The sequence below is a fragment of the Colossoma macropomum genome, unplaced genomic scaffold (assembly GCF_904425465.1).
Source record: "Colossoma macropomum unplaced genomic scaffold, Colossoma_macropomum, whole genome shotgun sequence".
In the NCBI taxonomy this organism is placed as follows: Eukaryota; Metazoa; Chordata; class Actinopteri; order Characiformes; family Serrasalmidae; genus Colossoma; species Colossoma macropomum.
Window position 1 is genome coordinate 17,296,751 of NW_023494804.1, and position 15,276 is coordinate 17,312,026.

Here is a 15,276-nt window from a genome sequence, read left to right on the forward strand (position 1 = left end):
CTGCAAATAATCATATCTCAATGAGTGAGATCATCTTAAATCTAGTCTTAATTTTGCTTATTAAATTATATCATTTTAATATGGCTGTAGGAATATTGCTGTATATTTTATGCTTGTTTTAAAGTACTTTTATTAAGTGAAATTTTCTCGCTATAATGGCAAATAATTTTGCTTGTTTCAAGCATATTTCTTAATATTATCTGCCAATATAGAGAGATCATTTCACTGAATAAATGTGCTTAAAATAAGGAAAAAAAGGCTGGCCATAAGTCGGATAATCTTACTATACTCCTAAAACCGTCTTAAAATTAGAATTATTAGATATGTAGGCTAGAATTAAGATCATTTTGCTTGCTCAGATATCAATTTTTGCAGTGTGTCTGATTTTGAAGAATATAAAACACAGGAAATCTTATACAGTTTGTGAAATTGCTTTAAATGGTGGACATGTAAGTGTAAATATATATCTATAATATTCACCCACAGCTCCATATACCATCATCACTTTTCCCTTCCTGTTTGCGGTGATGTTTGGTGACCTTGGACACGGCGTGGTCATGACACTCTTCGCCCTGTGGATGGTGCTGACCGAGAAAAGCCACAAACGAAAACACTCAGGAAATGAGGTCAGGTCATAAGCAGGAAACTAAATTTAGCTTCCCTTGGTGCTGGACAGTATATTATCTACACAATTATACAACAGTTAGTTCCGGCCATGCAAGCTGATAGGTTGAGAAGCGTAACCGTGCTGTTATTTCGCAGGTTTTTCCACAAACACTGTATCACTCTGCTGAGATGCCGTTGCTAAGGCAACGATTTTGACAGCTGTAGGAGACGCGCAAGCCATTTGAACGTTTTTACTTCTTACTTTGCACAAACAGAAAATGGATACTTTTAAGATCACATTTGACCGACAGCCGATTTGGTCAGACTCTGAAGATGAGATGACACTAAATTCCCAAACTGTCAGTTGGTCTATGTAAAGAGCTGGAGAACGAACTGCCGGCTGTGCAGCGAGTGAGCGGAGCTCATTACTCTGGCGTAGCAGCAAGCTGCTTGATGTTATTTTGCGATAACACACTCCCTCTCTTGTTCTGTTGCTTAAGTATATTGCAGTATTGAAACACTGTGATATTAATTTAAATATATTTGATAGGTACTGAGCCTTATATTCATGATATCAGTTCTACAAAATGGTGATATTCCTGTTTACCGGTGGGTTGTTTTTTGGTTTTGTAATTTTATTTTATGCATTTTACTTGTGGTTTCTAACTTAGGTCGTTAAGCTGGTGCTTCAAATTTTTCATAGTAAATCTGCAAACACATTATTCTGTCTGTTAACATTTATAATACTGTGTAAGGTTCCCTTGTAGGGCCCATATCATGCAAAAACTAAATTTTCTCGCTTTTTTGAAGTAAAAGAGTTTGATGAAGTTTGTAAATATTGCTTAAAATGTAGCATTCATTCCCACATACATACAGTCTTTATATATAATGAAAAAACAGCTCATTTTGAATTTATTGTTTTTGTAGTGACACGAAAAAACAGTGCTTTACATATATCCACCTATTCAGCCTATGGCAGTTATACCCCCCCAACTAAAGTTAGAAGGAGTGTTTCAGGTTGGACTGCCTTTTGAATGAACCCCACCAATCAGAACTTATTCACAGGGCTTATTTACATATATCAGTCTTAAAGGCACAGTAACAAAAACAGCCTGTTGAATTCTACAGAACAAAGCAAGGTTGGAAATAGTTATATAAAAATGAAAGATGGTTCTTTTTGGTATATAAACCCACATAAACATTGCAAGTGGACCTCATGGGAAATGAGGATGTAGGATATGTAGGATATTTAGGATATAGGCCCTTTAAGGTAATTTTAACAAAACTGTGCCATCAAAACAAGCTATGTTAGGTTTGACGTTCTTTTAGTGTAGAGGAAACAAAGGTTTATCAACTTTATTAAAGCAAACTTAAAGATCATCTGAGATATTTATGGAAAATATTGTAAAATTGTATTTTGTCAGTACCCAATTTCCCTGATAGAAAAACTGCTATGAATATGCTAGAGCCATGGTCATACTGACTCTGTAGTGACTGATTTCTCTCTGGGTTCAGATATGGGGCACGTTTTTTGAGGGGCGATATATCATCCTGATGATGGGCCTCTTCTCCATCTACACCGGACTCATCTACAACGACTGTTTTTCCAAATCCCTCAACATCTTCGGGTCTAGCTGGAACATCAAAGCCATGTTCAGAGAGCAGCAGTGGACGTAAGAGGCGCACCTGCACACACAGGATCATTGGCCTGGCCGGTTTGATCAGACTTAAGTGAACCATGGTGCGATTGCGCTGTTGGTGCAGTTCTTTTGTAAGCTGCCATTCAAACCCTGGAGCACACCAAATCAGACCAAGATCCCTGGAAGAGGTCGGTCTCAGTCCACTTACAAACAAACTGGAGCAGTTTGTTTGAAGTAATAACGGATTGTGAATAAAACAGATCGAGCCGTCGTCTTGTTTCTGCAGACTTCACTTCATGCAGTGACGACTTTCTGGTGCTGTTTTGACACAAAAATGTTTATTTTATCATCTGGTTTTCTAAAAAAAGTCTTAAGATTCTAGATCCAGAATAACTTAGAGCAAAACAAAAATCCATAGAACAAATATACAAGGAACAGTTTTAAGATTTATCTTAGAAGATCCAGAGTTTCTAAAACAAAGCAAAATAATTCATAAAACACATCTAAAAAGAAAAGTCTTAAGATTCTTCTTAACAGATCCAGAATTACTTAAAACAAAAATGAATTTATATCTTTTTATCTGTCAAGATTCTTTTTAAAACGATCCAGAATTTCTTAGAAACTCAGGAAGCTCCTTCCATATTTATTTTAATATTTATTGTAAGATTATGAAATTGTTGTAAGAATATTGTAAGATTGAAGTAATTTCTAGACAGTTTTTCACTTGTTTTAAGAACTTTTGTCTAATTAAAGTATCTTATTCCACTGGCAGATAATTTTACTTGTTTCAAGCATTATTTCTTAAAACAAGCAACATTTTCTACATGATTTCTCAAAACGATTCAAATGATCTGCCAATGGAATAAAACACTACATACATCTACTTTCATAAAACAAGCAAAGATGTACAGAAGCAGGTAGAATAATCTTATAATACCCTTAGAACAAATGTTATAATGAGAGTATTAGATTAGATTATATTGACTAGATTATATATTAGTAGAGTAGATATATTGACCGGACAATAAGTGTGTTTTTGTAGAAACACTATATATTATTAGAATAAATGTAAATAAACATTAATGCAGTAAATGACATCCAGTTTTTTCCAAAAAGCAGTTGATATCTTTTGAGCTAGTTATGCGAATGCAGGTTTGATTCCAGATTTCTCCTCCTAGCCATCACATGTATACTGATTAACTGGATAAAACTGGGCTTCCTCGAGAGGTTTCGGGAATAATTAACAAACACAATGACAGACATAAAATCAATATTTTTTGTATTAATAATTTGTATTCATATTAATATTGGTATTTTTGAGCAATTAAACACTTACTGACCAGATAAACAGCTTTTTAAATATAAATTTTCTCAAATGCTTAAAACGATTGCACAGTACCATATATAAAATCTGTGAGCTCAGTTAGGCGAGAGTACAGCATGGCTCAGAAGCATTGCCTAATAAATGTCATAAAATCTGCCTGATCAATATGACATCTGTTTGTAATCTTTTTATTTAGTGTCAAAGAGAACCAGAACTAAAACTTCCCTGATTAATTTCTGTATTACTGCATTGAGATAAACTACAGATATCAACACACATTAAAAAACTGAATTTAATTTATATAATTAGACATATAGTATATAATATATATTGTAATTAATAGAATTATAAATGTATTAGTTTAAATCTCCAAAGTGATAACTCTGTAGCAGAAATATGTTTATACAACAAAATCTTTGGTCATTTGGGGTCATTTCTATTGATCCATTCATCATGAATTGTACACACAATAATCTCACCTACTGATTAAGCCTGTTTGCCTTTTGTTTCCACCTTATGTAGAAATGAAACTTTACAAACAAATGCTCTCCTCACCCTCGATCCCAACGTCTCTGGAGTTTTTACCGGACCGTATCCACTGGGCATCGATCCAGTATGTGGCACACAGACACAACCTTTAAAGTTTTTTAAAGCACATTTCATAGCACCACGCAAAAAAATATGAAAGAGATTAAAAGGGTGACTCAGAAATCTGATTCAAAATGACCTAATTTACTCTGCGTTTGTAGATTTGGAACATGGCGGTGAACCGGCTGGCCTTCCTGAACTCCTACAAGATGAAGATGTCTGTGATCATCGGAGTCGTGCACATGAGCTTCGGCGTGGTGCTCAGCGTCTTTAACCACCTGTGAATAAACATATTCTTTTTTTATGTTTTTTCTCTTTTCCTGCCTCACCTGATATACACATGATCAGAAGTACCACCAATGTTATTGTAGTCGTTATATTTTGTCACTGTGCTTTATTACTATTTATTACTATTCTTATTACTTTAGTACTATTGTTCGTTGTTAATGTGTCGTTCGTAACTGTAATTAATACCTTAGTTACCGTGACAAAATGAAGGATTTAGATATTCTTCATCTTCTAGATGATGTATGTTCATATTTTCAGGTAAAGTGGTGCAATGTTTTTTTTTTTTTTAAATATATAGTATGTTTATGTCACGTCTTCTTCTGCAAGTTTATTGGCTGGTTGCAAAGCAGAAATCTGATTGCTGCTTGACTCATGTAAACTTGGAGTTTCCCCCTTATCTGATTACCTTATGCGTTGATTGGATTACTGACAAAATCTGATTTTCTGCAGTTACCAGATTATTAAGTGCATGTCTACAAATAAGTTCAATTATCTAAAAATAATATTCTTACAACAATATCATTATGAGAAATATTATGTATGTGGACTAGTTTTAAGATATTTTCACATGCTAAAATATCTTGTTTTGCAGTGTAGGCATACAGTTAGCACCTTGCTAATTTGTAGGGTATCAGCAAAAGTGTGTAGAACAGCCTAAAGTCATATTCCAGTGAATGTATTATTACTTCAGCAAAATAATGGCCGCACAAAATTAAAAGTACATTTCCCAAAGCATCTCTCATCATAGGAACTGAAGTCTGTTAGACTCTATTTTTCTCTTTCTTGATCATTTTCGTTTAAAATTAAATGCTAAACCTCTAAAGTGAGAGGAGTGATCAACAGTGAAGCAGAACAGGAGCTGAACCGGCACCACAGAATGAAGTCAAACCCAAAAAAAAGATTTAGGAACTAAATGTTAATGACTAAAATGAAACTGAGGAAAAAGTAGATTACTTTCCTCACTAATATACTTGAGTGGGACCAACAATATCATAAAAAAGTATTTGTTAACAAAATTTTACTTGTACATTTTTTCATGTAACTGAGAAAATGTAAGTAGTTACATAAGCTTCTATGACGTTAGCTTTATTAGCTTTGTAGATTCAGTGCTAAAACTAAAGGAGCAAACTTCAGACACCATCATGTCCTGACTGATTGAACATATTTGGGTTTAATCAGGTCTGTTTTGTGCTCATGCAAAGCTCTGGTTTCCTGGTCTTTTCAGGCATTTCAGGCAGAAGTTTAAGCTGTACCTGCTGTTTGTGCCAGAGCTGCTCTTCTTGCTCTGTCTCTTCGGCTACCTGGTGTTCATGATCTTCTATAAATGGCTGGCTTTCTCAGCGCGGGAGTCGAGGACGGCCCCTAATATTCTCATCCACTTCATCAACATGTTCCTCATGCAGGGCAACGGCACAACGCCTCTTTATCCTGGACAGGTGAGCCTGTATACGTGTAAGTGTGGTAATGCTGCGCAGTATATCAGTGTTAATCTTTATAATGATATTGGTGTTTGTGATATTAATATCACAGATGGCAGCTATATGCACATGTGCCCTCTAACCTCTAATCAGATTTTTGACACTCCATGATGATCCAAAAACTTAATTCATTTTTAATCAATATAATGTAAGCCAATCTTTAACCATGTCATATTATATGTATTGCCCAGCATACTGTAATTACAGTGTGTGGCTATATAATTGTATTATGAAATTTTACCCACAGCCCTAATTAGTACAGTACTGTGCAAAAATCAGAGACAACCGTTCATTTAATTTCCAGTCAAAACAGTCATTATGTACAAGTTATTTGATATTTATATTATTATTCATTGTTATTTTCAATGTCAGGGAAAAAAACAGAAAAATATATTGAACAGAAAATTAGACAAAAACTTTAACAACTAAGTTTACCTTGTTACAGCTTCTATTCATTTTGAGAGAATAGCTTTCAGTTTTTTCAAAGAAATGGGATTATTTTTCCACATCACAGGTTCTGTCTTACAAGTTGGTTTTGCATTTACCCTCATACTCCCAAACAAATTTAGTGATATCGAGGTCTGGACTCTAGGGTGGTCAGTCCATTGTTCAGCTTCTTTGTTTGGTGTGTCTGTCTCCTTTTCTCAGTAAATCTTCTTGACAGCTACACATCCTTTCAGACCCATAGCGCTGAGTTGTCTTCTCACAGTGGAACGATGGACAGAAACGCCTATGGAGTTTTTCAGATCTGAAGCAGCTTGATTTTCTCCTCTCTCTCAAAGATGAAACCTTTAAATGCTGTTTATCTGATGGGGACAGTTTTGGTGTCTACTACGTCCTCCAGGTGGTTGTTCGGAGTCCCATTTTCTCTGTAGCTTTTAGTGATGGCTGTTTTCATTTGAAGTTAAATGAATAAAAGGTGGTCTCGTACTTTTGCACAGTGCTGTATAGCTGGTTTCACTGCATGTTTGTATGTAACAGATGGGTCTGCAGGTGTTCCTGGTGGCCGTCGCTCTGCTGTGTGTTCCCGTGCTGTTGCTTGGGAAACCGCTTTACCTCTACTGGCTCCATCATGGCAGCAAGCGCCTGGGAGTCCACAGGGTGTGTGTACGTGCGTGTTGAATATTATGGAATGCTACACATAGGGCCATTTTCCCAGAGAGAGATTAACCTTGTCGTGGAGTGTATTTACCTTTCAGTGGAAAATCTCCATTCAAAATCCTGTGTGGTCCAGGCCTAGGCTAAATCCCTTTCTGGGAAACTGGCCTATAGAATTTAGTGAATGAACTAGAGTATGTGCATATTCGTCTTTACTATCGAAAATATGAGCATGGCTTACAGCTCAAATTTATTTAGATTATAAAGACAAGGAGATAATTCTTAATAATAATATTGCCCTCTGTTTATATAGTATCTTCCTCGCACTCACTTGATATTATCTAGATTCTAAGGCAGCTAATGGTGACCAGTTAGTGTTATCTCATTGCAAAATCCTACCTGTACCCTTGCTAGCTTTCCTTTCAGCAGTCTTAGCATTACAGAGGCTTGTTGTTTACGTTTCTGAACGCAGGGCTATGAGCGAGTTCGGCGTCTGAGTGAGGACGATCTGTCTCCATCTATCGTCCATGATGAAGAGGAAGGCCTGGATGATCAGCCTGGACGGGAAAGCAGCCCCAAAGAGGTCAGACTCAAACACCCTAACGTTACAGATTACCCCGAACTAGAGCTGGGCGATATGGCCAAAAATGTTATCACGATAAACAAAATTCATATCGTTCGATATCGATACATACTGCGATAAATGTCTAATCATTATTTATTTCAAGTTTGAAGGCTGATTTTTGCTCCTGGGTGGTTAATTGTGGTTTTAAACTATCCTTTTTGGTCGGAACACAACAAACACTCACCAAACAGTGGAACATTTCACAAATCTGTCATGGGAGAGTGGGAGAAAGTGTCTGGTGAGCTGTTTTTACCCGCTGGAAAAGCATGGCTATTTTGTAATAGTCATAATTTAAGAAAGAAAACAGATTATTTTCAGCTGTCTGGTGATGAGCGCTCGGCTACTCCGTTACAAATGACATCATAATATTCAGACACCAGCTAGCGACGACTGGATTTCTCTATAATATCTTAGTAGTTTAAGTGGTGAACCGCAAAATATCTAACATCAAACAAACAGAGTCCTCTTTTTAGGTACGTTTAAACGGAAAGTGGTGCTTTTGTGTCTTGTTTGATCTACAGTATCATCAATTCGCCGTGTTGTGTGAGTGACGGAGCGCTGCTTCAAGTTAGCCAGCTGCTAAAAACAGCTGGCCTGGAAAGCTAGCGCTCTCCCGCTCTCCAGTGCCTCACAGCTTCCTCAGTTTACTTTCGTTTAAATCAGGGCTGTAACTCACATGAATGCACTTCTTTCTTTCACTTTCGTTGCTTGGGAATGCACTAATACTAAAATATGACTGTCCGAGCGCTGTAACAGCGCTGTAGTTGTGAGGATTGTGATTGTGATTTAACGCTGCTAAAGCTGGTTAGGATGTACAGAAAGAGGTGAGTTTGCTGTAGGACAGTATAGTTACACCACTGACCTCGTCGGTCACAGGAGAACAGATCGCCGGTCGCTCCACTCAAACAGGGAATGTATAACTCCGCGTTTCAGCTGTTGCTAAAGACTCATCTTCCTCGTGGCCCCCTCCCTCTCTAATCATATAGAAAAACTCAGAAGTGCGCCCTCTCCTGGCGACAGCTGAGTAGTGTCGCTTTCCTTGCAGTAGAAAACGCCACCAAGGCTTTCGCTGAACATGAAAGTGTGAGAATGGTGTATTATATCGAACATTTATCGAACATGTCGTATTGCTCTATCGAGGAAAAGTTATATCACGATAATTATCGTTACCGTTTTAGCGCCCAGCCCTACCCCGAACTGTCGCAAACTTATCTCTTAAAAGGAAGCAAACATTGTGATGAAACATTTTCCCTATTACCTCAAATGTAGTGGATCAGCCAAGACATGTTTGGTGTCTGAATTTTATTTCTGGAGTTATGAGTCTGATGTAGCTAACAAATAATGGCAGCTTATTGCCCACTACTGGTTTAGTAAGATTAGATTCTACTTTAAGCCAGGCATACAGTGTGCGATTTTAGAAATCTTCTTCTTTGGTGACAGCTCACACTGTACATTTGAATCGCCCATCATGTATGGCCAAAGCCTGCGATTTATATGCTCACACTATACGAAAAAACACTTGGTCCAACTGACATGACGCGACATGGGTGCTCACACTGCACGTGAAACACAGCCCCTGCAGACAGCTCTGTGTACAATAAAGTTTCTTTCAAAACAACATGCTGCACCTCCGATGTCCTAATCAAAACACTGGCTGTATCTCAAATGGCCCCCTGCTCCCTACATAATGCTGAAGGATGAAGTTCGATCCAAGCGTTCTCATTAAGGTCACATGGCCACAAATTGGATGAGGCTGTGTCCACACAGCTCTGAAATAAGCAGATCTGTGTCATATTAGGGTAAAAATCGTATTTGTGCCACTTCAGCCTGTTAATGTAAGCATAGCTTAATATTTTTAGCTATTTTTTCTCCCCAATTTAGTCGTGCCTGATTCAAACCATCTATGTAGGTCTCCCACATCACACAGTGCTATCTAGCTGGGAGGGTGAAGGCTAGCACATGCTTCCTCCATGATAAGTGAAGCTCCATCACATTTTACTTTCAGATTACTAAGCTTCCATTATTGGTTAACCGCATTAACCTCATAGCTCCAATCCACTGGAAAAAGTGGTATCTTGGCAAGTGAAATTTTATTATCTTGTTGATATATCTAATATTTCTCATGTTAAGTTTATTATAACCTTATTCAACTTATTTGCAGATATCTATTGCTTGTTTTGAATCATTTTATCAAGCAAATTTTATTTCACTATATTGGTAGATAATTTTGTTTGTTTCAAGCATATCTCTTAAATCAAGCAAAATTATCTGCCACAATAGTGAGATGATTTTACTTCATGAAATTGCTTAAAATGAGTAAAAATGTCTGTTAAGTTTCATAATCTTATAATAAGCCTACAGCAATGTCAATATCATAAATGTTATATATATTGACTAGATTTAAGAAAATTTCACTTGCCAAGATACCATTTTTGCAGTGTGTAAAACTAAAGAACTTCAGACACAAACGTGTCTCGTGAGCGGAGATTGTGAAAACTATTCAATATTTAAGAAAATATTTGTAGAGACCAAAAATTGAGATACTTCTTATAGTAAAACTTTTTTAGACTGAATACTAATAAAGGAAAAGCATGTGTTTGTGACTATACCTGTTTTGTGTGTTCTTTTTCTTGTAGTTTGATTTTGGAGATGTTTTCCTCCATCAGGCTATTCACACCATAGAATACTGCCTGGGCTGCATCTCCAACACTGCATCGTACCTGCGCCTGTGGGCCCTCAGTCTGGCTCACGCTCGTCAGTATATGCACACACACACATATACAGTCATATGCATGTTTGAACACCCACTGTCACATACCATGGTTTTGGAATAATAATAAAATTAGAAAATAATAAGAAAATAGGTTTAGTGCAGAATTTCTATTTATTTATTTACCACATGGAAAAAAAATATAAAATGTGCCATAATTTTTGCACAGGCTACATTTGTATGTTTTTACATTCAGCAAATAAACAGTAATTGTGCATAAAATGTGCAGAAGTGTGTTCTCTGTAGAGGAGGTTGCCACATAGACAATTATAAAACATGGAATTTGACCAGAGGTGCCCAAACTTTAAACAGCTGTTTATCTCAGAGCATCCCATTTAATTTAAAACCTTCTTTTTTAATGAAATAGGTATTAAGTCATATCATGTATGGATTTTTGTCTGTCTGTTGTTGAAAATGGTATTATTTTTTTTCTCTTTGTTAAGGTCTTTAAAAGGTATTAAAAGGCATTAAGTTTGATTGTACAAATTGTGCAGGTTTCATAAGCTGTGAAAGTGAGATATTTGTTGTGGTTTTAAGGCTTGTCTGTGCTGTCTTTGTGAATCAGAGCTGTCAGAGGTGCTGTGGACGATGGTCCTGCGTGTGGCTCTGCGGATCAGCTCCAGGTTGGGGGTGCTGGTTCTTGCCCCTGTTTTCAGCCTCTTTGCCGTCCTCACCGTGTCCATCCTACTGATCATGGAGGGACTCTCTGCCTTCCTACATGCCCTGCGCCTGCACTGGTCAGCACACGCACTCACAAATAGACATTACTGCAGAAGTCTTAAGCTGGGCCTACACTACACGATTTTTAGCTCGATTTTATCCTTGATTTGCCCCTTCTGACAAATTGTCACAGTCTGAAGTGATTTTTCAGGTTGGGAGCTTGATCGGGACTGATTGACGGTGCAGATATTCTGGTAGTGTGAGAGGGGAAATGAGTCATTCTTCAGCCCTCCAATTGAGCTCAGGAGTGATTTGAGACCTTTCGATATTTTGAAAGATGTTTGATTTTTATGACTCAAAACATTCATGATGCCTGTAGTCAGAGATGATCAGTGATGTACTCAATGGGTGATTCAGGAAACAGCCAGTGAAAGAGCAAGAGGAATGGAAAAAAAAGACGGAAGAGCATGCTGCCTGTACAGGGTCCGCAGAAATATTCTCTTACTGTGATGCCCGCATTTCTCAACCCAAAATTCATTCTCAGTTTGCGTTTTCACTGCACATAAAAATACAATCAGGTCTGGTCCAGTTTAGCTTTGTTTGTGTATCATGATAACGGGGGGACTTTGGGATTTTAAGATCTTTTTCGTATCCAAAACTTGGAAAGTGTGTTATACTTGCTCTAAGCAAGTATAAAGAAAGGTTTGTGATGCTCTCCATTTTAGAGATCTGTTAGGATTGTAAAAGTTGTGTCGTGTACGCCCAGCTTTAGTCCATCTGAAAAAAAATATGTAAAGCTATTTATGTGGGCAGTAAATGTTTTGAAAACTACTAACATTATAATAAATCGTTACTGTCAGACTAAACCCTCATATCTCCAAACCTGTAACTTCACAGGAGAAAGAAAAAACATTCTTAATTTTCTATATAAGTTAATGTAAAGAGAGAGTTTTGGATCATTTCTATTCGTCCATTCATCATGAAATTCTCTCATAACATAAAGGACAACTTGTATTATATCAGATTGATTCCAAACCAGTTGCTAAGTAACAACTCACTTCACACTGCAGCTGAGTGTTACTAAGACTTTTTCACATCTAGTTTGTTGTGTTGGTTTCACACTGCAACAGCAAAAGAGCACCAAATTATACACAAGGGTGTTTATTGGTTTGAAATTTGCAGAGGTACAAGCGCATTACATAAAGATACTTAACATGCATATGTATCACAAGTAAAGGAATAAAGATAAACCATATGTGAGATATATATTTATATAATATTTATTTTCACTGATTTTTATTACAAAGTACCATCAGTAGCCCACTGTGGACCACTGTCTCCTTCGTAGTATAGGTCCGAGGACCACCAGTGGGAATGTTCTGTTGCTTAATTATACAACAGTTCTGTTTGTTGACAAATTCTGAATCTGCCATTCAAATTCTGGACCTGCGGTGGCCCATAAACAAGCTAAACAAATAAACAAACTGGAATAAGCCAGAAACAAGCAGAACACAGTTCAGCAAACAAGATGGGCTATGAAACTGGAACAAAACCACATTCAGCTTCATCTGGCACATACTAAAAAGCTGAGTCTGAAACTGAGACAGTTTGATGACTCTATCTGTAACAGTACAGTAAAGTTGTTGGATATTCAACTTTCCTTGATTTCTCAAGCAATAAGCATACAGAAATGATCAGAACTACATTTTCTGACTCCTGAGAAGACAGGTTTGGTTCCTGACTTCTCTCTGCTTTCCAGCTGTCGCAATAATTGGTTCAGTTCTATCAGCAGCATCACCGGATTTAATTTAATGAAAGATTGATTGGATAAACTAAGTGTTGGATGGCACCTGTAAACTTCCTCGAGAAGAGATTTGGAAATGGTTAAGCATATTCATACTTCACATCACAGCAGGCTATTTATTTTAAGTAATAAATGCTTACTATCCAGATAAATGGCGTTACATATTATTTTCTCAGGTGGCCTAAGACTTTTGCACAGTACTGTACATACAGAGCTCAAAAGTAGTCTTGGGACACCTCTATCATCATCATTAGTTTTTCACAACTATTCCATTCATTAATGTATTATGAAAATCATGCTTTACCATATTTAAAAGTGCATAATTTCAGCCATATCATAACTTACAAATGAATACTTTGGCTCCAACTGCACAATAGGTAGTATTCACAAATCCTGGAAGAAGATTCCGACAGCCATACTGCTGCCATTCCGTCAGTGTAATGTGTTTGACTATTCAGTGTTGCTAAACTTTTAATTCTTCCAAATCAAGATATCAAGAAAAAGTTCTGTTAGATCAAAGGTGTTTATCCATACCAAGTTGATAAGTCCTCTCTGAGTCCTGAATATGCATTATTGTCTGCAGTAACATATCCAGACATCTATAATTACACTGCATCAGCTTATCGCTGCTGACAGAGCAAAACCTTATATTTCCAAAATGATAACTTTACAGAAGAAGGAAAAAACGAACTTTTACTTTCAATGTAAGTGAATGGATCCAGAATTTTTGTCCAAGACATTTTGGGACGTTTCTTTTTGTCCATTCATCATGAAATTTACACACAATGTAAAGGGCAACAGGCATTTCTAAATTATGTCAAAAACTGAAAAACAAAAATGGAGATATACATATCACAGGAGCTAGAGGCACACAAATCACTAGAATCATATAACTGTTTGGTCTGATGAAGGGCCAGCAAAATTCTTTCTTTACCATCAAACTTGTGATCACACAAGTGAGTAATGTAGCTACATATGTGTTTGATGAGGTTAATCAGTGTTAGCTTGACATTAGCTTAGATTACGTGAGCACTGCTAATGTTCTGCTGGGCCTGCATTATTGTCTAGCCAAATCATGAACTGTTCTCAACACGCAAAAATGTTCAAGGGCAAAACTAAGAACTCCTCCTTCACCTAACTGTCTAGCTATATATTTATTCTCTCTGTTGAAGATTTCGCCTTGGCTGGTTCAGCTCTTCAGTCTCTTTCTTCTCTCAACGCCGGACAGCTGCAATGCTATAGAAGCTTACAGTGTTTGGGTTCATTTTTTGCAGTGTACATAAACGGAATTAATGTTTGTCCCACTAATGTTTGAGTGCGTATACTTAAGTTTTCAGGAAGTTATTGGAATCATTTTGAGTTTCAGTTAGTAAATGTGTTCGTAAAAAAAAAAAAGTAAAAAAATACACTGCAAAAAATTATATTTTAGCAAGTAAAAACAAGCTGATTTCACTTGCTAAGATATCATTTTTTTGCACTGTAAACAAGACAGAAATTGTATTTAGGGAGTGTTCCAAGGCTACTTTCGAGCACTGTATATGCTGATTTACTCTTTGCTTTACTCATCGCATGTCTCTCATGTTTCTCCTCCTGCAGGGTGGAGTTTCAGAATAAATTCTACAGTGGAACAGGTGTTAAATTTGCCCCCTTCGACTTCTCCTTGCTTCCCTCCGTCTTTGAGCAGGACGGATTATTGTGAGCAGTGAGGAAAGTCTGAGTCCTGAGCTAATCTGCCTTGGCTTACTGTGACTTACACACCTCCTGTCTCCTGACGGCGGCTCAGCAGCAGTAAAAACTGCGACTGGACATTTCATTGCATTTCTTCTGCACCATTTTTTCTTTTTTTTTTTAGCAGGATCAGTAAATCCCACACTGACTGTCTGTCTGACAGACTCGTCCATATCAACCAGCTATCAACACTGGTTCCATTTAACATCTGCTGTCTTGCAAGACGTTTGTCAATAAGGCACTGCTGTTATATTTATGTTTGGAAATATGTCCTCTGTTCGCAAACCCTTATTATTTATTCACATACTTTTCCATCATATCAGATTTCAAAAGTGCCATAAGTATTTTTCAAGATACAGTTTTGTATGCCACACTGAAATGAGAACATTCGTCTAGTCTTCTCTCTTCCATGGATCTAAAGCACGCACACACGCACACATTATGAAAAGAAAACTTGTGATGTTGCAGGTAAACTTTTGCAAGTAGAAAAAAGTCATACAACTTCATTTTCATACTAGATAGAATTTTCATTGAAATTTTCATTAAGTACAGTATTAAAGCATAATTTGCAAAAAGATTCCTAATGGCTGATTTTCTGTCTCACTGACTGGGTGTTGAATTTGTGAGGAGCAGAGCATTTAGTTATTTGTTTATGACTTATTATTTC

General features: G+C 37.0%; 1 protein-coding gene across 2 annotated transcripts in view; it reads left to right on the forward strand.

The window, feature by feature from the left end:
- Positions 1 to 15,183, forward strand: part of atp6v0a2a (ATPase H+ transporting V0 subunit a2a) — a 37,848-nt gene extending 22,665 nt beyond the window's left edge. The window contains exons 11-20 of one of the 2 annotated variants that reach the window (XM_036595456.1): positions 487 to 626; positions 2,122 to 2,279; positions 4,093 to 4,183; positions 4,320 to 4,438; positions 5,672 to 5,882; positions 6,906 to 7,025; positions 7,495 to 7,605; positions 10,284 to 10,401; positions 10,983 to 11,154; positions 14,478 to 15,183. In XM_036595456.1, the coding sequence (XP_036451349.1) occupies positions 487 to 626; positions 2,122 to 2,279; positions 4,093 to 4,183; positions 4,320 to 4,438; positions 5,672 to 5,882; positions 6,906 to 7,025; positions 7,495 to 7,605; positions 10,284 to 10,401; positions 10,983 to 11,154; positions 14,478 to 14,580 (1,343 nt within the window). In that variant the 3' untranslated portion in view covers positions 14,581 to 15,183. Of the gene's footprint in view, positions 1 to 486; positions 627 to 2,121; positions 2,280 to 4,092; positions 4,184 to 4,319; positions 4,439 to 5,671; positions 5,883 to 6,905; positions 7,032 to 7,494; positions 7,606 to 10,283; positions 10,402 to 10,982; positions 11,155 to 14,477 lie in introns of both variants that reach the window. The other variant, XM_036595455.1, reaches the window with a different exon arrangement.
- The last annotated feature ends 93 nt before the right edge of the window (positions 15,184 to 15,276 follow it).